Genomic DNA, 22648 nt, shown 5'->3' with positions numbered 1-22648 from the left:
AATAAAAACAACTCTTTCAAAGCCACTGACTCACACACATCTCAATAAACACCTCCATCAAAGCCTCGTCACGAACAAATATCACAACCTCCTTTTGTGTTTTTTTTATTTTATTTTTGTTGCTTTTCCAAGTTCAGAAAAATGTTTGTTTGATTTTTTTCAAGAGTTGAGTTTTTATTTTTATTGCAGTGAATAAAAAAGTGTCCTTCACATCTAGCTTTAGTTTAGTTTTGGTTAACTATGACAAACTTGGTGTCTACATTTTCCCCGTCTGAGAATAGGTTGAAAAAACTTTAAAGAAAAACAAGTCTGTTCTCTGTTTAAAAGAACCTCTAAAGCCAGGAAGTATCCTGGGCACACAGATGAGTATGAGTACCAGTGCAGCAACTGAAAAGGAAATAATAAAACAAGATAAACAGGACCCACAGAATTCCACTCGCCACTGGTTTCCTTAAAACCTTGGAGGAGTGTAATTAACCTTTCCCCCCCATTTTAATTCATATTTAAGTTAATGTAAATTCTTTTGTGGGTTCTAAAATAATGAATTGTTGCAAAAGTGTTCTTTGAAACATTGTAATAAAGTACTACTGAGCACATCTTATTCCACGCTATTGTTTCATGCTTGTTTTGACCAACCTTGATCTGTTACCTGGAGGACACTGATAGAAATCCTGTTATGTGTGTGTGTGTGTGTGTGTGTGTGTCATATAAAACCCCTGATGATCAAAGTGGCTGAAACAATAACAAACTAACACTGCAGGGGGATTATCAAAAACAAGGCCCCAAACCCGAATACTACTGTGCATCTAATCACACTCAATTCAGTTCACCAGTTCACAACAACAGACAATGTGTCAGGTAAAACCCAGCAACATTAGAGAGAAAACCCAAAGTAATGTGATCCTGTCTGAGCAGCAGTTGATGGTGAGTGGAAGGCAAAGCTTTTTTGTAAAAGAACCAAAAGTACAGAGTAAAGTTACTGACACATAGGAGTGGCAGTGGATTTATCACAGCTGTTTCTACATCATGATATTTTCAATTAAGGTAAGATGTCTGTGAAGGTTCTCAGTCATCCATTTCATCGGGTCAAATGGTGGAGAGTCCCACCCTAGAACTGAAGAAGCTTCTCGGATGAGAGAAGCTTCTTTAAGTTCGAGCAACTTAAAGAAGTCCAGACTCTTTTCTGTCCAAGCTCCTTGGACAATTAAGGTAAGGTTAGTGGGACTTGTAAAACATTATAAACATAAACATTAGAAAAGAGAGAGCTGGCACTCCAAAAAACACGTATGAGAAATCCACAACAGCAGCTGGTGACCGGAGAATAACTCCCACAGGAAAAAAAAGACAACAACAATAACTCTGAGAAAGTCACCAAACTTTTTAAGCTGTTTTTAATCCCTTTTGATTGGTGAAATGTGAAAAATGCTCTGTTAGCTTTTATACATTTATACTTTTGTTGTCCCTCTTCCAGCTTTAAAAGACATATTGATATCACGAGCTTAATTTAAGGATACATATTTTTTTTCAACTTCTGCAGTGGCTTTATGCTATTATCACATAAACATAGAACTTAAATGGTTGTAATAACATTGCTTTTGAGTGAAGATAAATATGTGACATATGTTTTAAGCTGCCAACAAAAACACGTCGGGTAATATTAAATGTTATTAAATAAAAGGTAGGTTAATTATTCGCATGAACAAATGTTTCTCTGGTATGGTGGCTGGTAGCCTTTCAGCTCGCAACCCGCTTTTTCACACACAGAGACTTTGTGGAGAGACCATCAGAGGGCGCTACAACCAACAATTTATTCCTCGCCCTACCGTCTGCGACTCTCCGCAGGATAGCAGCAGACCTCATGAAACCAACTTTGACTGGTGGGTACGTCACTTTGCTCCTCCAGCTTTAAAAAAGCGCTAGTTGTTTACTTACAGGGATTCACGCGTAGTACACTCAGAGAAACGTAGCCAAGGTTAGAAACGTGCAAAAATATCTTTCTTAAATTGCAGATGCAAAGCCGGAGACGCATTTTCTCCAGGCGAAGGAGTGGATCAGTAAACTAACCACAGGCTAGGACAGTTTATTGTGAGCGCACAGTGTCCTCAACACGTTTCCTTTTGTTTTACAGTTTTCGAGTAGCTAGCTAGCTAGCAGCACAAGCTGATAAAAGCCCCCTTTTTCGTTTGAAAGAGACCCGAGAGTCCCTACCCAAAGTCTGCTCTGCATAGGCCCTTCCACCCAACCGCCTCCTCGGTCATGCTGGTTGTCACGATTGCTACAGAAACACTAAACTACTGTGAACCGATTACATTAAGCTCGCACTGCAATAACCTATCGCCAGTATGGGTGTTTAGGTGTTTCATTACCAAGCTTTATAATACTGCGTTAGTGCACCTTACAGCTGAAGGATATTAGTAGAATTCAGCTGAGGGGACAGTGACTTTAGTGGGCGAGCCTGGACCTTCGAGGCCCGTCCGAAAACCCGACGCTGACTCAGCGAATGTTAGAATCTGTCTGTGGTTACTAACAGAACAGCTGTCCGGTAACTATGATTAGCATTATCATGCTAGTTTTCGTCTTGTCGTGGTAAACGCTGGCCTTGGATTTTACCAGGGACCAGAAAAGGGCGGTTACGAAACTCCATGTCCCACAATTCCTTCAGACCAATAAGGCACGCTTGTTACGTAATATCTGTTGTGTGTTTGTGCTGCTTTCGCGTTATGTCGGAAAAACCACAATGCAAAATATTAAATAAACCATTCAGCAACAATGCTGAACAATCTAACGCCGAATGGTAATGAAAATAAAACGATTGAAAAGTTTTCAATTAGATTTAAAATACATTTAATAATAAAGAAATCTCACCTAATACTGTGCTTTCGGATGTGAGTTTTAATGTTCTCATTATGAAATAAACACACAAAAGTAATTCATTTTGATCTGTTCAAAGGTCTAACAAAAAATAAGTTTATTTGAATTATTTAATGAGCATAGTGAAGATGATATATTTCAGTTATTTAATTATTAGCTTAGGAAAGCAACTTCTGGGGCGTATTCTACCAAATCTGTGTCAGGCTTATGCTCTGGATGTTTTTCAAATTAGTAAAATGACCAGGAAGTATCTAAGTAACTTGACAAAAGCTGGTCAAATTCTCTAAATGCCAGGAAAAGTTGCTTTGGTGCTTCCTTTCTTGTGTTATTTTAGTGAGGATACACAGGACCACCCTTTACAAGGGAAGGAGATAATGCACTCGAGGCCTTTTCAGTCATATCTGCTGGGTTTCCTGTCATATGAGACACAGGATTGTAATTTTGAACAACCATTTCATTTTACTTTTGTAACTGCTAGCCCATATGTCAGTGTTTTCATGGTTTGGATTTTCATTTTTTGTAACCCTTTCCAATAAATATTTCTGAAATACTTAGAATGTTTTTGAGACCCTAAATACAAATCTATTACAGAGCTGGTTAAAAAAGGTAGCATGTAATGTGTTAGTAACTGTGCTTGGGCAACTGGACAGATGGACCTGGAGTAACACATCAATGTTTAAGTTGAGTCAGGCCTAACTACAGACAATTCAGCAACCGTCAGTCATCCATCACTTGGTTTCTCTGAGAATTATACTTCAACAGGAGTTTAATCAGACGTTCCTCCTTCTACCAGACACACATTTTGGAAGCTGGTAGGTGAAAAATTCATTTTCTTGTAGGTTTTACTTTTTGAAAACTGTGACTTGACCTACTCTGCTCAGTTCCAACTCCACTCCTGAACTTTATTAGGATAGCTTAGCTATTTATCTTTTACTGGGCCTTAGTACAGCATCCTCTCTTAATCAAGCTGTTTATTTCCTTTCCTCCTTCCCTCTGATTGGCTGCCCCTAAAAATAAAACTTGTGGTAGGTGTGCTTCTGTTTACAGTTGGAGCTGTTTGCTTGAGATGCCCATATTAGGGACACCTGCTATCATCATAAAGTGTCTAAATTAGAAAAAAACTGCCTGAAACTGAGTGTTTAGAGCAGTGTGAAGTCAGAGTTTTTGCTTCTCAGATATACACTGACTTCATCACTTGAGCATCCGAAACTATACCCACTAATGCATAGAAATATTAAATCATAGATATGAAAAAATACTATGTCATTATTATGTGAAAGGATTTCAGTCATAATCATAAGATGATGTGACATTTTGCATAGAAGCCTTTATTCACGACTCCCATCACCACTAATTGATGTAAGAAGCTGCTGTCCACCACCCTCCTCGAGATCCGTAAACGCACCATCGGTGGGGGGTGTGGATCCTTGCTGACTGGAAGCAGGAGGGTCAAAGCATGGGACCGCGGTTCGAGTACTGAGGCAGTTAAGCTAAACACGGCGACCAAAGCAGCGCCAGCTTCACTTTAGACCGAATCGCCGGTGCTGTCATCCCGCCCCTTCACCCCTACGCGCGTGGTTCTTTCTCCGCGGCGCGAAGGGGCGACGTCGGACTCGGGCTGACTCGGGTTCAGTCCATGAAGGAGGATGGAGATACAGAAGAGGACGAATGGGTTCGACTACCCGGAGAGAAACGACGCCAAGCCAGTAAACGGTAGGAACAGCCTCCTTCGCGTCCGCACACGAGCACACGTAGCCCGGCTGCTGCTGTCCCGGGCACTGCTGCTCACCTCAAAACATGAGCGCGTGGCTGTGGCTGTGTGATCAGCGCCTCATCACTGCTGCTGCACGAGCCTTTCACGTGCACCGCAGCCTTTCTGAAGCGGCGCTGATGAAAACACAAGTTTAAAAAAGCAGCAGCGTGATTTTATTTTTATTAGACTCGGAGATGTTGGTAACGAAGTTAGCAGTGTAGCGCGGATTGAGTTTGTTTTATTGGTAGACGTGACTTAATTGTGTGTGTGTGTGTGTGTGTGTGTGTGTGTGTGTGTGTGTGTGTGTGTTAGGGTTAGGTAGCAGAGTGAGAGAGAGAGAGTTGGCGCTGGGCTCGCTGGGAACAGAGGTCGGAATGTTTTTATTTGGAGGTGGTCAGTCAGGCTCGGGAAGATCGTAAAAGGTGAACTTTTGAACTTGGAGAATGCCCCGAAGCCTTTAGTCCTTTAAGTCCTCAAAATCCGGCACTTCACAGGATGGCAAAAAGGCCATAACAGAGGATGCGTCCATCCCCTCACTGCACCGGTCCCGCTGACTTTTGTTTACAATGGCACAGTGCTGCTGGAAAGGCTTCTTAATTCGCGTTTCTAATATTCTGTGATACTGACCAGCTCCAGGCTCAAACTGAGCCCCACAATGCCTCGCAGCAGACTGTCCCAGGCGCCAGTCCCATATCGTGCCCCCATGTGGGTGACTGAAGATTTATTGACATTTCCAAGATTAAAATTCCTTTAACCCTGCCAGCCCTGAGGACACTCAACGTGACTTATGGGGATATTGGGGTGGACTTTGTGTTCTGATCCACTTAATAAGTCTCATTATGAAGATTTAAGACTGTTTAAGAAACACATTACATAGAAATGTCCCCCTAAGAATTTTCCTTAGATTTCTGAATTTAATAGTAAAAGTAATGCATCCATTTTTTAGACTTAATTTTATTATTAAAATGAAACTATTTCGTGAATGTACCCCAAATTATTTGTTAGTTTCGATTAAACATGAATAATTTAATATTTTTTAAAGTATATTTTGTGGTCAGGACTGCTGCTTGAATCGTTTTAGGCATTGTCTTTGTTTCACTGAAACAAATCCTCTGTGGGTTCCAGCAATAATCAACAGAATAATCAATAATGACAACAACAGCTTGAGCAGTTCTACAGATTAAATGATCTCAATTTTTTCAATTGTAGCATAAAAACACGAGTAAAGAAATACACCCAAAAAAGTAAAAAATATTTTGTAAAATGTTTTGAAATCAATTTTAAGCTCATTGATAATTCTGTAAATAATGTTTTTCCTGCATATTGTTAGAATATGTCTCATCAAAATGTTTATTTCACATCATCATGTGAAATAAACATGATTAATTCATTAATACCTGGTCTTAAAATTCAGGATATGGCAGGAATTTCTAAACATCACACATGACTGAAGGAAACGAATAAACACTTAATCTATCCGGTTATCTATCCATTTGATCATATACTGTAGATAAATGGATAGATTATTCCACATTTTTTTGGTGGTCAAACACAAAACTTGATGATTAAAAATGAACGTTCAGCTTTCAGCTGTCGTTCACACTGTAACACCAAACTGTGAAACAAACAATACTTATTATTTACCCATGAGTCAGTATCTCTAAAAAGACTGATAGCAGCTGATTCAATGGTCAGCGTTATCTTTGCAAACAAAATGGCTTATTTATCATTTATAATTGTTTGCAGAATAGAAAACAGGTAAACAGAAATGATAAACAGGAGTAAATACATGAAAATAAAGTAACAGACTGAGTATTTGTAACAGTATTTTACTTTGAATCGTTTTGGCCTGATGTCACGCAGCATCAGCTCGTATATCCACACATCCCTACTTTCTCGTTTCATCTGAGATTTGCTCTTGAATGTGATCACTTTGATACTTTTTCGTCAAAAGATGTTTAGCAGAGTAAGTATTGTTGTTTACTTTAATGTGAGTTTATTTAGTGTAGTAATATAAACCAATTTGTGAGCCTGATTTTAATCAAATACTTCCAGCTCTTCACTGCAGTTTGTTGCTTTTCTGTGTCATATGGAACAGTAAACAGCGTGTGTGCCCCCCCACTCCCCTGCCCCCAACACACACACACACATACACACACACACACACACACACACACACATACACACACACACACACACACACACACACACACTCAGAAGGGACAGGAAAAAAAAGAGAAGATAGGTTTGATGCAGGGGTGAAGTATAAGTGTGGAGCCATGTTTGGGTCTTGGATGTGTGTGTGTGTGTGTGTGTGTATGGGGGTGGGGGGTTGGGGGCCGGGGGTCTGTAGACTGGCATGAACTGGTTGAAACAAAGTGCTTTGTCAGCCCCTGCTCTGCTGGTGCATTTGTTGTGTGTGTTTTTCCCTTGGGGCAGAGTGAAGGGGGTAGCTGGCAGTGGGTGGGACAGGGACAGGATACAAACACCACCCCCCACCATCCCACCCCCGATTCTTGAATGAGCCAGGAGTACAGTAGAGGAGTGTGGGGGTGGAGTGGAGTGTGGGGGTGACGGGAATGTAGATGTGATCCATCATGTTGTGTTTTTTTTCTTTCTTAACAACACTTCCTCTGCTGCCACAATATCAGTGTTAGCATCAGCACACACACACACACACACACACACACACACACACACACACACACGTGTTTTCATTTCATTTAAGTTAATCAAGACAAAAAACAAAAATCATTGTAGCACCTTCAGCATTATAGTGATTCTTGTCTTTCAGTCGAGCCTTTTGAATACACTCCCCACCAGGTGGTGTCGTGCTTGGTGTGGTGTTTAAAAAAAGAAAAAGAGAAATGTATCAAAGAGTGATAATACAAAACAAATATAATGTATGTTTCCATTTATAATGAAAAGCTCATTTTCCTCTGTGGATGGCAGAGAGAGTTCACTGTGCTGTAAACTGAAGAATGTTGGCTCAGTTGTATTTCATGAAACAGGAATGTGAAAAATATTTTCCGCATTCTGTAGACTCATAGAGCCTTGAGTGTGCTCTTACTCTATGGCTGTGAGTATTTTGACATTAGATGGTGAGTGTTCATGTGGACGTCTGTGTTTTGTGACGGTGTGGACTCGCCCATATTGACTTAACATCACAGCGCACCATCTACACATGCATTCCAGGCGGTGGCTTTTAAAGAAGTGTAACAAGAATGACTGCTTGGCTGTCTGTGTCTGCAGTGGAGCGTAACCAAAGCGTCAGATCTCTCACAGCTCACAGGTTGAACTATTTTAAGTTTTAACAAATGAAGGTGTGTTATCAGAAGATCCTGTCAGTGCTGCAATAAATGCACATCGCTGCAGTGAAAAACAAACAAATAAAACAGTTGACTTTATAATGTGACCCTGGTATAGATTGGGTTTATCACACAGGCCAGTGGTCAGTGATTAGACAGATTTCTAAAATGATGGATTAATACAAAAACCTACAAAAATGTGCTGTTGTAATTACATTACAATTACATGTTTTGTTTTTAAAGTATATATTTGTCATTAAACATACAGAATCTCCAGGAATATTTATATATTTTTATTTTCTTTATATATCAGCAGCTGTGAACACTATGATAGTGCCCTCAGTCGTGTCCAATGTAGAAATATCTCTAGATTTTCAGGTTTTCCTGTATCACTGCTGCATCTCCCTTGATAATATGATAAGACTTTAGTAACAACATCAGGATCTGTTTGCTCTTTCATGATTATCCCACATACTGAGAGGACATCTGGCCTGATTGGTTTAACCTTCTATTTAGATGTCAGAGGTCATTACAGCTAATCTCAATTTGATTCTTGACCCAAGACAGCATGCGTCAAGTACAATTTGATTACATCTACTGCAAAATGTTTAATATAACCCAGAGACTTTTTTCACCCTCACAGGGAAACATTCACCTCCCTGATTTCATGTTAAGATGAGAGAATCTATTAAAGACAAGTTAGTCCATTATGAGTGGTGTAAACTGAGTCCTCATCAGTTCCAGAGGCCTAAATGCTGCAGTTCCTTCATGCTGATGGTGCTGTTTCCAGGCAACACATATTGCGGGTCAGCTGGTGATGTAACAAAATGGATGGGATAAAAGACAAATAATGGGGAGATTAAATTGGCTAAACACCCTTTTAAAGGAACTAAAAGAACATGTTGGATGGATTAATTCAATTTTCGATAATGTTCTGGTTTGGTGTTCCAAAATGTTCCCCTGCAACAAGTGAAATATTTTAGTTTGGTGCTCGATTATTTCCGTTTGCTTTCAAGTCCCCTAACAAAGATCTTGTCTTATAAAATCTTGATAAAATATTTTTCCAGTCCACTATGATGGTCTAAGCCTTTTCCACTTCACTATGCTGTTTTCAGTTCACAAACACTTCCAGGGCTTTTTTCGCCCTGAGTCTTCTCCTAAAGTTTTGCTTGTTGTTTTCTTGTTGTGTGTGCTGTGATGGACATGTTGGGGGAGGTGCGGATGAGTGCTATGGGAACGGCAACCAGGGATGTTGCTCTTGAAGCATTAATGGCCCTGGTCTCTGCTGACCTCACCGTAACCCAGGAAAGTATTTACAACCTTCACTTGATCCATGAGGTATGGGGCTGGGACTGCTCTCTCGCAGAAGTTTGCTGCCTTGATCCTGGCATAGGCTGAGCATCTAACAGCTGCTAATGAGCTGTGGGGGAGGATGATGAGGGAGGACATAGCATGCTGCTGTGAACCATATTTTGAGTGGGACTGTATTACAGTAAGTATAATTGGTCTGAGGCTGTTGGCAGTGCTTTTGCCAAGCTTCTGTTGTTTTTGACACGAAGCCTGGGCCAAAGGCTGTAAATGGCTTCAATTTGAGTTTGAATTTGGGTGGAAGATGAGTTTATAGGTAGCTGTAAAACACTGAACTTGGTATGCAGAGTAGGATGCAGTTGTCTGGGAAGTTATAAAAGAGCAGCTGAGGAACTACAATATTTCCATTTTAAACGGGAAAAATAGGGACTTCTGTTGCCACTTACTATAGCTAGGTGTCACTTACCGGGATATCTGAATCAAAGATTTGCCTAAAGCAGCTGGTGACACCCTGGAAGTCTTTAGGGAAATATGGGTCTTTCCTAATTGGCTAGCGGGTGATTGCTGGAGGTTGCAAGCTGTCACTGGGTGAAACTAGTTGCAAACAGTGTGCTGCAAAAACCTTGTGTTCTCATTTTCAGCAGGTTGCTGTAGTCATCTTTAGTTTGCATAATAGATCACAACTTATCTGCAAATGCTTGCTAATAAAGCAGTAGTGAAACTTGAGAAAGTATGATACAAATTGGAAAACGAGAATGGTGACCTTCAAAGTAAAAGTTGCACCAACATATTTCCAAAGGTGGGTCAGTCAATGCCATGGTCATGCCAGTTTGGTTTTCAAAAAATCTCTGCATAGGATTGGTAGTTGTTTGTATAACCTAACATGTACCCTTAAGTACGGCAGTTTTATAAGTCATGTCAGACAAGTTAGGTCACCTCAACTAAAAGAGTAGCCCGTACCCATTTCCAGCCATTGCAGGTCATAGATGCATCTTTTGAAAGAATAGGAATGGATGGAGTTGGCCTTCTTGAAAGAAGTTAGAAGGAACCATTACATTTAGTTATATTAGTTAGTTCCCCCTCAGTTTAGTAAAAGCTAGACATGTTACTCATTGTCTGATGCAGATTTTTTTTTTTTTAAGCGTACAGATTTCTAGAGAGGTCCTCACAAACTGTGGGATAAAGTTTCTGTCCAAACTTCTACAGCAGGTTTATCAGTTTTTAGGTATAAAGGGTATTAAAACCACCCTATACCACACCCAGTTATATGAACTTGTGGAGGGATTTAATTGGACATTGAAGAATATAATGGGCACATTGGGCTCAGACTAGGACCAGTGGTTGCCTTACCCTTACAGAGGGAAAGGACTTTCCAACTAGCACAGCAGGTGTTTTTGTTTCTCCTTACAAGTGACAGCAAACCGGTAGCCAAGTAGCAGAGGCATTACAGAATTAATAAGAGGCTTTGGTAAGGTCAACTATGAGCTATATATACCTGACAGCAAGAAAAAGAAACATAAGGTTTTTCACATTAACCTGTTGCAGGAATTCTAGGTTCCAACGCAACAGTCCATGCAGCAGGTTAGGCAGCAGTGTCTTATTTTTGTCAGGAGAAGAACAAGTAGAACACTTTCACCCCACAAACAAAGCAGAGCTGGGTTTAGTGTCTCTAACAAGTCTTCAGGCATCCCACCAGAAAAATCTAAGAACGCTTCTTTACAGTTGTTTCAGGAGGAATCTGGTTTTACAACACAGGTGCAGCACAAAATACATCTGAGGGAAAATGCTCCAGCCTCCAGAAAGTTCTACAGAATCCCAGAGCTCCTGGTGCCACAGCTGGAGCTTGGGTAATTGAAACATCAACAAATGGTGAAGCCTAGTTGTGCTAGTCCTAAAAAAGATGGATCAGTGAAGTTCAACTTTTAGCCCTTTTCCACTAGTACCCACTGGACTTAGCTCAGCTGACTCGACTCGACTTTTAGGATTTTCCATTAGGTGGTAGTACCAGATACCAGGTACATTTTTAATACCTACTCTGCCAAAATCCCAAGCCATCTGAGTCGCCGATTGGCCAGTTAGTGGTGTCACTCTTGAGTCCTGCACAAAAATCAAAACCAGCATTTTTGAAACCCAGCAAGAAGTGAAATGGCTCTCCAAAGTCAACACTGTGGTCCAGCGACGGTGTGCAGTCCTGTACCAACAGTTTAGAAGCAGGTATATCATCGCCTTGATGTCCACCATTGTTGTGTTGTTTGACATTGTGGGACGTTCAGCTGCTTTGCTACAACGACCCATATCACATTGAAGTGATACTCAGTTGTATTGGAAAATGACTGAATCTGATTAGCCGATTGGGTACTAGTGGAAAAAAATTGGAATTAGTCTTCAAGTTTGATCCCTTACCTGATACCTCGCATTGACGAACTCTTGTGAAGGGTGGGGAGAAGCTGTGGCCACAGTACCAGAGACAAGGAAAGTGACAGCCTTCAAACTCCTTTTTGGACTGTTTCAGTTCAAGATACAGCAAAATTTCAGCACCTCATGGACCAGGTGGTGATGGATCTGTCTGTTCTCCACCTCAGATTTGCTGGCTTCATGAGCGGTCCTAATAAATGTAATCAGACACAGAGGCAGGTGGAATACCTTGAATATGAGGTATTAATTGGACATGGACAAGTCAAGACTTTAAGTGGAGAAAGTGGAAGTAATTCATGCATACCAAGTGCCCACAGCAAAGAGGAATCTGCTGGCTTTTGTAGAATTAGTGGGGTGGAACAGTAAATTTATTCCCTACTTTGCAGAGAGGGCAGCACCTCCCTGGGATTGAACCACCAAGCTACAGATTAGTACCTGACCTGAGACTCCTAAACTACAGCCACCCCGTTCTCTTCTTTTATTTCTAAACAGCTCAGTAGTCCCCCCATGCTGAGAGCACTGGTCAGTGGAAGCACAGTCAGGACACTGATTGTTTCACAGTCAACAGACAAGATACACACAGAGCTCTGTGCACATCGTCAGGAAAATGCTAAACGGTTACTCTTCTCATTACTTCAGCACACATGCGTTGAGTAAATGCCGCCTGTTTGGACACTTCAAGTTGGTGGTTATGAAAGGACTCAAGAATGCGTACAATGTAGTAATGAAAATGTTCTAAATTCAGTAACTTGCTGCTTTGCTTGTGTGAAACTAGAGCTGGGCGATAACGATATGTATTGCGAAATAACTTTTTCTCGATAGAAAAATTAAACTATTGCGATAGGCCTCATCTCTCGTGTCCTCTTAAAAAAAAAAAAAAGAACAGCCAATCCAAATTAAGTAGCGCAGAGCCGAACCAATCACAGCCGCAGCGTCACGTCACGTGACTTGTTACGTACAGCACAAGCGCCAAGGCGCACATGTGTATTTGTTTTTGCAGCCGTGCAGCCCGGGTAATGAAGGAAATGAGTTTGACGACTAGAGAAAAATCAACCGAGAGCGTGAGCGAAGGTTACCGAAGAAAAAACAGATGATGGTTCCAATGCCGGAGAGCTTGTCGAACGGAAGGGCCACAGAAGTTCCGTAGTGTGAAGGTATTTCGGCTATTTCAAGTCTGACAAAAAACAGAGTAGCGCGCACTGTAAATTGTGCCGAAAGCAAGTCTGGAAATACAATAAAGCGGTGCATGCTCAATCTCTGACTGAAAGCGCTGATTCGTCATTCGGCTTTTGTCAGACTAAAGTAACTGTTAAAACTGTTTGAAAAGCTAAGCTATACAACAAGGAGAGATTGAGAATTTCCTTTTAGTTCTCAGTTTATTTGATATTGACAAAAGTTAGTCAATTTTGTCTGTTCTTCTGTAAAACGACCTAAGATTTATTTTTAGAATTAAAATGTTGTTTCTAAGTGGAATTGACAATTTAGTCTGTTTTGTTTGTTCTATTTTGAAACTTAAACACTTTAGCGGCTGCCTTTTGTGTAGTTTGCAATATTTGCCTTTATTTATCTGAAACTGAAGTCTCATGTTCCTTAAGTACATCTGCCCTGTTGAACTTATTATGGGAAATAAATATTTAAATCAAAACAAGCTGCTAATTATTTCACATTTTACTTGTGAGCAACGGCACATTTAAATCTTACAAATATAGTTATTTGGCTTATATCGTGATATATATCGTTATCGCCTGAAATTAAAAAAAACACATCGTGATATGAAAAAATCTTATATCGCCCAGCTCTATGTGAAACATTAAAGCACTATTCATATTCAGTCAGCCCAGATAGTACATAAAATATGTATTTTATTTCTTGTTATATTATTATTTTTTTACTCCTGAAATAGATGATTTTACTGTATTTTTTCACACTTAAAAGTGAATTAACGAAGAAAAAGTCTAGACTCTTTGGCAGGACATTTCTTTGTGTTTAACTGCGCTGCTACAGAAGCTTTATTTATTCAGGACAAAGTAAGAAAAGGCTGAAAATGCCAGAGTTTCCCAGCTAAAACTTTTTTTTGTCATTTTAACATTAATTATTGCAACTAATTAATTTGAAATTCATTTTCTGTGAGCTCCTCAAGAGAAGCTGTACAGACGAGGACACATTACAGTCTGCACCAAATCCTGATTAATGTTGTTCCCGTTTGGTGTAAGGCCTTTCTTGAGAATACTGTAAAATGTTCTTAATGAACAAGCAAAGTTTCAGCTTTTTCATTCCTGTTTTAAACTCATTTATATTGCTGTTCAGCCTGTTTTTGTACCTGTAAATCAGCTAATGCCGATGGATTGTAATGGGACACATGAGCAAACTTAACAGTTGTAGGTTTTGGTTTTGTTCAGGAGTGGGGGTCGGTGTGAGCATGAGGGTTGCAGCAGTGGTGGTGTTGAAATTTTCTGTCAGTTAACTGACAGACGACCACCACAGCCAACTAACATGAAGTTTATAGGTTTAGTTTCGAGCTGGTGTAATAGGACAATATCGCCTCATTTTTAGTGTAAAAAAGTGAAAAATGTGAAATACATTTGGAGCATCCTTACAGTGCACACTGAACCTTGTGGCTCCATAAGCAGACTCAACTGTTCCTGCTGTTTTGTGAGATGATTATTATCAGATGGCTGCTGCAGGGCTTAGTTCGCACAGTGCTTGTACACTCACCGGCTGTATGAGGCAGTAAAACTGTAACCCCTGGTATGATGAAAGGGAAGTTGCTCCTTTGAGCATGTCAGCCAGCGGTAATGGTGCCCCCCCCCCCCCCCCCCCCCCCACTGACCACAGTCTGACCCTCAGTGTGACTACCGTCGGGCTTACCACAGATAGACACAACGTTCACCAGCTTCACACGGATGAATGCTCTATGAAACATTTATCCCACTGTTTCATGTCTAAAGTGGGTAATCAATTCAGTCTAATTATATATTGATGAATAATGATAAAAATAATATCAAATGATAACATGTATTGAAATAAGTGGAAAAATACACACTATTCAACATAAGCAAGCCTGTTTCTGCAGGTCTGCTCTCACCTTGAATTTAATGCTGCATTTGTTGCCTCCTGTGCAGATCTAACATAACCAGTCTGCCTTTTCTTCTCAGACCTTTGACATCAAATGTTCTTTTTTTCAGCCAGTTCTTTTAGAGATGGTTGTGTGGAGAAAATCTGACTATATCCTCCGTTTCTGAAACACTCAGACCAGCCTGTGTGGCACCAGTAACCATGCCACCTTCACCGTCACCTTTCTCCCCATTTCTGATGCTCTTTTTGAATTTCAGCAACCCCGTGTCTGTCTTTATTCTTTAAACTTGGGTCCTCTACCAGAGGCCTGGGAGCTTGAGCGTCCTGCACAGTATCTTTGCTGTTCCGAGGACTGCGCTCTTCTGGACAGAGATCTCGGTTGTTGTCCCTTGGATCTGCTGGAGCCACTCTCCCAGTTTGGGAGTCACTATTGCCATCACTTGGTAAAGGTATATCTATTACTACAACCTCTGCTTGTCTACTAATACTGTGTCGGGTTGATTAGTCATCACCGCTTTTTCCATCTGTATCTGGAAGTACTACAGGACCTTAGCTTGGTCCTTCTCAACCATCCAAGTGGGCACTTTGACCTCGGGACACCAAGGCCATACTCAGCACAGATGGTCCTCTATGCTATGCCGGCCACTTAGCTACAGCGTTATATGTATGCCCTGCCTGCCAGCTTCTTGCACCCTGCTGTGATGAGCTGCATTTTCTCAGGGCCATCTTTGGTCTTGCATGGTGTGGTAGACCCCAGACTATCAATCTTGTACTTAGAGGTTGTTCCTGTGCTGGCATGATTAGTGCCTCCAGCGTGGCTGCTGCATGCCGTGCAAAGGCCTGTCCTTCTGTGGTGATTCCATGGAAGGACAGGCGCTCTTCTTTTTCGAGTTTCAGTGGCCTGAGGTATTCACCAAACTGTTGTGGCCATCTTCCTAATGTACTTTTGGATCTTTGTTGTTTCATTCTGGATAGTGCTTCTGACACTCACTGGTCCTTCCTTGGGTTTAGCATAGTCTTGGAGTGAGACCCTTCATGCATGATGAACAGCTTTCTTGTCTTGATGTGTTTTAAAGCAATAAGATTACAGATATACAGCAACTACATATACATATATATATGTATAAAAATCTATGTCAGTACGAAAGAACTTACATAATATCACACCTACACAAAATGCTATTATGGTCTGTTCTACACATGAAAAGTCAAACATTTTTGGAAACTCCTAAAATATCTGAAGCTTAACAGAACTATAGCCTGTACAGGGCTCTTCCAGTTTTCAAAACAGACAATGTGTTATAGTGAAATGCTGCTGGTGTCTTAGAACTGTGTAGTCAGGCATGGAGTAGTCATCATTTCAGCCCATGTAAAGCGTCTGCTGAGAAGTTGAGGGGCACTGGGACAGCAGCATCACACGGTCAGGGAGAAGCAGCAGAGAGGACAGAGTAGATGCTCCTGTGTGCTGTGTTACACAACAAGGTCAAAGGTCATGTGTAGAGGTCAAAGGGAAGACCGCTAAGCAGCCTCTGAAGCCAGCCCTCGAGTTCCTTAACAATCTGTCACATCTAATGGAGCACTGAGCGCTCAGAGTCCGTCAGACTGAAAGTCAGATTATTGATTGTTTTTTGAAAGGCTGTGTTTGATTAAGAGTTTTACCTGTGGGGAAAGGTATGAGGGACTTTTGGATCATGTTTTTTATTTAATAAACTTGGAAAAACCAATTGAAAGCATCGTATTTATAACTCTGTCTACCTTCACTCTTTATTTACCCAGAGTTAATAGAGGCCGCCTGGTCTTATTTGGTAAGTTTAGTTCATTTATTTTATATTTACTGTGGAATGCAACAACAGTTTAAAGTGAAAAACAACAACATGATTCTTCAAGATTATAATGAAGTGGAAACTGACATTCAGCATGAACAAAATATGAGTAAAAATCAGTGTGAAATATGAACTCTAATAAATGTGTACAAAGTTTTTGAGCCTTGTGCTCTCAGCTTTCCATATATTGTCACTTTTATACGGAAACTGTCCAGGTGTTTTTGTGTGGTAGATACTAAAGCAGTGCTCTCCACCTGGAGACAGAGACCCACCTTGCACCGCTCACACGGCCACGGCGTTTTCCTTTTTGAACTTCCTTAGGTGGCTATCGCTGCCTTAGACTGTCCTCCACTGCTGTTTGTGGAAGGTGTAAATGGTTGAAGCTGGGTGTCAGTGGGCAACCTGATGTCAATGAAGGACCAAGGAGATGAGCACACAGGTCTTCTTGGAACTCCTGGCGAGCCCGCTGTTTCTGCTGGTGTTTGGCACATGATTCTGGGTGAATTATGAAGCCGTTAGTAACAGAAAAGACCAGGAAATAATGGAAAACTATAATGTACCAGCTCCTAGTTTTCCTGTGGACTGAGTGGGTCCTTAGCATCAGGCCTGATGTGTCCAATCCTCCCATGTAGCTGTTTGATCAAGACAAACTTTATCCTTCATCCATGCCACTTTCCTTCTGTTTTTCTTTTTTTCTGTCAATTGACAGTAAAATGGTTCTCCACACCTGCCTCCCTCTGCTCTGTGTGTCATTAATTCTTACCTGTGAGTGAACTATGGTGGCACATGCATTCCTATGATGTACTGTAAAGTTCTGTAAAGCTTGTCTTCTCCTCTTTCAGGAACTGTTTGAATCTTCTCTCTCCCTCAAATGAGGAGTTTCATTTATGTGAACTGCACATGGTAAAAGGCACGGCTTATTTTTCTGTCTGTGTTCAGACAGCAGTAGCTTGTGAATGCTTTGTACTACCTTAATATGCCAAATATCCCCCGTAAAGCTCATCTTCTCTTCTTTCTGAAACTTCTTTTCTGTAGCACAAACGGTGACTGAGTTATGGTCATTTAAAGAGTGCTTGTAAAATGGGTGCTCCAGTGGGCCCATGGTAACAATGAACTTTTCCCAAGGACTAACAACCTCAGCAAGATCTCTGCTTGGATGCATCTCTTTTCATTTCTCACTGGTCATGTGTCCACAGCACATTATTTTAACTTCTATTTTACAAATCTGTAGCTCTATACGTTTTTTCTCCAACCGTTATACAACATATAACATGGCTTCATTTTTGTTCTACAGTTTTGGGCAAAAAAGTTACAAAAAATAAAAAAGGCTTTAGAGAGTCTTTTGCCTAATCTAAACAGGTTTTTTTTTTTACTACAATAAAAATGGAGATTTCTGAAGAAACTTTTAACAACAATATCATTGGACTACAGTCTCTGTTTTTACTTTTGCTTGCTGCTGTTGCTCTTAACCAGATTGACATCATAAGCAGGTCAGTCTTCAATTGTTGTATTAATGTAGATTACTGGGGAGATGCTGGGAAGCAATCATTTTGCTCCTGTTATATTTTAGCTTTTAACATGGAAACATGTATGGATCAAATAATGTTGAATTCTGGATATGGATTTGTAAGCAATGAAATTTGAAATAAGGGGGTAAGAACAGGAAAAGTTCCTGTTCGAGCACACACACATTCTGTTGACGTAGATATATACATGAAAACGTGATGATTTTGAAGTTTTGTTTTTCTTTTTTTCTCTTGTTATTTCAGTTATATTTGCATGCTTGAAATAATATTCTATCTATCCATCCATCTTCATCCGCTTTATCCGAGGCCGGGTCGCGGGGGCAGCAGCCTAAGCAGAGAAGCCCAGACCTCCCTCTCCCCAGCCACCTCCTCCAGCTTATCCGGGGGAATACCAAGGCGTTCCCAGGCCAGCCGAGAGATATAATCTCTCCAGCGTGTCCTGGGTCTGCCCCGGGGCCTCCTCCCGGTGGGACATGCCCGGAACACCTCACCCAGGAGGCGCCCAGGAGGCATCCTTGTCAGATGCCCGAACCACCTCAACTGGCTCCTTTCGATGTGGAGGAGCAGCGGCTCTACTCTGAGCCCCTCCCGGATGGCCGAACTTCTCACCCTATCTCTAAGGGAGAGGCCAGCCACCCTTCGGAGGAAGCTCATTTCTGCCGCTTGTATCCGCGATCTCGTTCTTTCGGTCACTACCCACAGCTCGTGGCCATAGGTGAGGGTAGGGACGTAGATCGACCGGTAAATTGAGAGCTTCGCTTTTACACTCAGCTCCCTCTTCACCACGACGGACCGGTGCAGCGTCCGCATCACTGCAGCCGCAGCACCAATCCGTCTGTCGATCTCCGGCTCCCTTCTCCCATCACTCGCGAACAAGACCCCGAGATACTTGAACTCCTCCACTTGGGGCAGGAACTCATCCCCGACCCGGAGTGGGCACTCCACCCTTTTCTGGCTGAGAACCATGGCCTCAGATTTGGAGGTGCTGATCCTCATTCCCGCTGCTTCACACTCGGCTGCGAACCGTTCCAGTGCGAGCTGGAGGCCTTCACCTGATGAAGCCAACAGAACCACATCATCCGCAAAAAGCAGAGATGAGATTCTGAGGCCACCGAAGTGAAAGCCCTCCGCCACTTGGCTGCGCCTAGAAATCCTGTCCATAAAAATTATGAACAGAACCGGTGACAAAGGGCAGCCCTGGCGGAGCCCATCACCCACCGGGAACAAGTCCGACTTATTGCCGGCAATGCGAACCAAACTCTTGCAACGGTTGTACAGGGATCGAATGGCCCGTAGCAATGGGCCAGACACCCCATACTCCCGCAACACCTCCCACAGGACACCCCGAGGGACACGGTCAAATGCCTTCTCCAAGTCCACAAAACACATGTAGACTGGTTGGGCAAACTCCCATGCACCCTCAAGTATCCTTGAGGGTGAGATATTCTATCTATCTATATAAATTTTAAATCTCATTATTATTTATTTTTTTTAAATTCCAGTTCCAACAGTAAATAGTTTAGTCACTTGTCATTAAGTGTGATTAAAGGTAAGTATCCACAGCTGGCCTATGCAACAACCAATGCATTGCTCATGAAAGATACTTGAAGCACTATTTTAGTAATTCTACTGTTTCAGTAACCCTGACAAATTCTGGAGAAGTGTTTACCTTTGCTGATCGTGGCTAAAACGGCTCCATTTGATCTTACTTTGCTTTCTGCAGGTATAGGTTTGTTGGGTCATGCTTCTTTCTGATGCTGATGTTTTATGGACTAGAATTTACATACATACCTGCACTCTGAATGTGTCGGGATGATACTTCAGTCTGAAGCCTGGAACACCTGGGGACCGAACCACCGACCTTCCACACCTCCCACCATGTACATTCTGCTTGTTCATTAGAGCTGCAGTCGAGTGATGCTCTCCTGTCTCCTAAACCTTTTAGCCAGCAGGCATGTGGATATGTCCAAATGTTTTCCTGCTCTTCTTACTCACTTCACTTACCTGCCATTTCTTTATTATATATGATGTTTGTAGTTTGTAGTAAGAGGAGCCTGAGAATCAAGTTCTACAGAATATATGTGCATGAAGTTTATGACTATTCTGAATCTGCCTTATGATTCCTAAAAAGTAGCGTATGTAGACCTGCAAGCTAAATGTTTGTACTCTTAATTTCTTCTGTCTTTTTAAGTTCATGACATGTTTGATGGAAAGCTCATTTTAACATGTTTACTACAAGTTTCTATTAACTTTACAAACACACATTCCACAGGCTGTGCACGCACTGGAAGTACCTCTGACCCAGTGAATGTACAGTTAGACTTATTTAGCGGCCAGCTGGATAGGATAATTCCAGTAAGCAGCACGGCTAAAGCCAGGTGGTCGTATAACAGTGACAGCGTCTCCCCTCTCCGCTTGGTTATAACCCATCTGCTCCTTCAAGGCTATCTAAGGCAAGCTGAAACTCCTTACTGTTATGCATGGGTGTCTCTGCAGGAGGTGGGGTGGGAGATCAAGTGGTGCCCACAGGGTAAAGCAATCCTCTCTACTCTGACCTCTCAGCAAGCGCAGGATTCATTATGTCCTGCTGTTGTGGAGTGAAAACAATGATCTATCTGTGGTCGGCACTTCCTCTCATCCATCTTCTCGTCAGGATGGGTGATTGATTAAGCAGAGAGCTGACGTCACACAACCCACAACTGCATTGTTCATGTACATACCAAACGAGACAGTCATAAGCTTGTCATAGCAACATGCTATTACAATCTTTGAGTTTCTGTAAATGTCGTGTAATCCTAGTTATGAGTTGTAGCATCCTCAGTAAGTAAACCCATCACTCTCAGCTCACCCTACAAGAGATACTGAGAGAAAGCTAGTTGTCATGAAATGGCTATGGGTAAAATTACTACTGGATACTGTGTATCTGATATCTGTCAGCAGGATTATATGCACGTAATACAGTTTTAATTTTCTGACAACTTAGAGTCAGTGTTGGGGTTAGGTTTATATCTAGCTGTGTTCCAAAACGTATAGAAGTACATGTATGTAAGTGTATACTTGATTAAACGGGTAGATTCTTCTCATTTCTGAAACATTTGTTTAACATTTGGCTAAAAAGGAGCCTAACCCCGAGTGTTCCTCCAGCATCCTGGTAGAATTTTATGGTGTTATTTTCGTGCCTCTATTCTGAGCGCATGTAAAAATCATTTTGCAAATTAGGGCTGGGCCGTATTATACCGTTCACGGTAATACCGGTACAATGTTAGGCAACGATAAGAAAATTGAATATCACGATAGAATATGGGTAAAATGCGCATGCGCAGTGCCTTTGTTTTCATACGCACATGGCCGAAAAAGCACAGCGGCAACTGAGAATGAGAAGAGCGAAAGCGGATTGTTGAGTGAAACGATGAACCAGAATTGGTTTGTAAAAATGGTGCCACTTCAGTGATGTGGAACTGGTTTGGTGTTTGTCCGTCAGATACACAACAAAGCACATTTTTTTTTGTAGAACGTGCAAGCGGGCCATCATTATTGCCGTATTTGTCGGACTAAGGTGCTCGTAAATCTGGGAGTAATCTGGTTAAAAAGTTTAAAACTGTCTAAATTCTTTCATCTTTAATAAAACGATCAGCATTACTGCTTTACCAGGTGTAACTATGAAGTTTAACATCCAGGCATCAATGAAAACCGAATTTATTACATTTAACGGAGTTAGAAGTTAGCAGGAAGTTAGCAGAAGTTAGCTCGCTAGCTTCCACCTAAACATGATATAGCATGTTCTGACTGAGAGATTTCTGAAAAAATTCAAACGTACAGCTCTGCTATCACTTCCAACATGAATGAAGACAGGAAACTAAACAGCAGTGACGTTTGTAGGGTTACTGAAGTTGGGCTAGCTGGTATATAATGATGTGCTATGTGATCGAATAGAGCAGCTGTGATGGAATACAGTATTAATGAATCAATGGTACAGAAGTGGAGGAAGCAAGAAGAATCAGTTGAATAAAGTTTGATTTATCTGACTGCTTTGTTTCGCTTAATGTGCCTTATAATCCCGTGCACCTTATGGTCCGAAAAATACAGATTTGACTTTTTTATTTGGCACACTGCAGTTTAATGTTGCAAAGCACCTCTTTTTAACTTCAGTGGATATTATACATGGTTATGCTCAGGATGCTTCAGGCACTTGCAAACACCAGTATCCACAGCTTTCTGAATGGCCCACATGCCACTATAATACAAAGTTCACAGCACATTGCTTGCCACCTCTGTAAGCGCCTCAGGTTCCCCGTGTTTTACACTTGTCATCTTCTTCTTTTCTCGTAAAAGGCTAATTTTTTCAGTTTTTGATGTCATGAAGTCAAAGTTGTGGGTCCATTTTGCTGGTACTGCATCCACCACAAAGAAGGTTTTGGTCAATATTTCAGTGTTTTGCCAGCAAACAGTGTTAACCTTCAACTTCACAGGAGACTGAAAAATATGGTTTGTCATATGCATACAAAATGCCGGAAGGTTAGATCACCACACATGGCCTACTCATTCTTAACTCTTGTCCTTCACCAAGTT

General features: G+C 41.4%; 1 protein-coding gene across 3 annotated transcripts in view; it reads left to right on the top strand.

The window, feature by feature from the left end:
* The first annotated feature begins 1787 nt into the window (after positions 1-1787).
* Positions 1788-22648, top strand: part of nr6a1a (nuclear receptor subfamily 6, group A, member 1a) — a 134584-nt gene continuing 113723 nt past the window's right edge. Inside the window, exon 1 of one of the 3 annotated variants that reach the window (XM_005472894.4) lies at positions 1788-1877. In XM_005472894.4, the coding sequence (XP_005472951.1) occupies positions 1859-1877 (19 nt within the window). In that variant the 5' untranslated portion in view covers positions 1788-1858. Of the gene's footprint in view, positions 1882-4050; positions 4585-22648 lie in introns of those variants that run through there. The other 2 variants (XM_005472895.4, XM_005472893.4) reach the window with 2 other exon arrangements.

Source organism: Oreochromis niloticus, linkage group LG12 (assembly GCF_001858045.2).
Source record: "Oreochromis niloticus isolate F11D_XX linkage group LG12, O_niloticus_UMD_NMBU, whole genome shotgun sequence".
In the NCBI taxonomy this organism is placed as follows: domain Eukaryota; kingdom Metazoa; phylum Chordata; class Actinopteri; order Cichliformes; family Cichlidae; genus Oreochromis; species Oreochromis niloticus.
The sequence above is the reverse complement of the archived record's forward strand: the minus strand, read 5'-3'. Positions and strand labels throughout refer to the sequence as shown.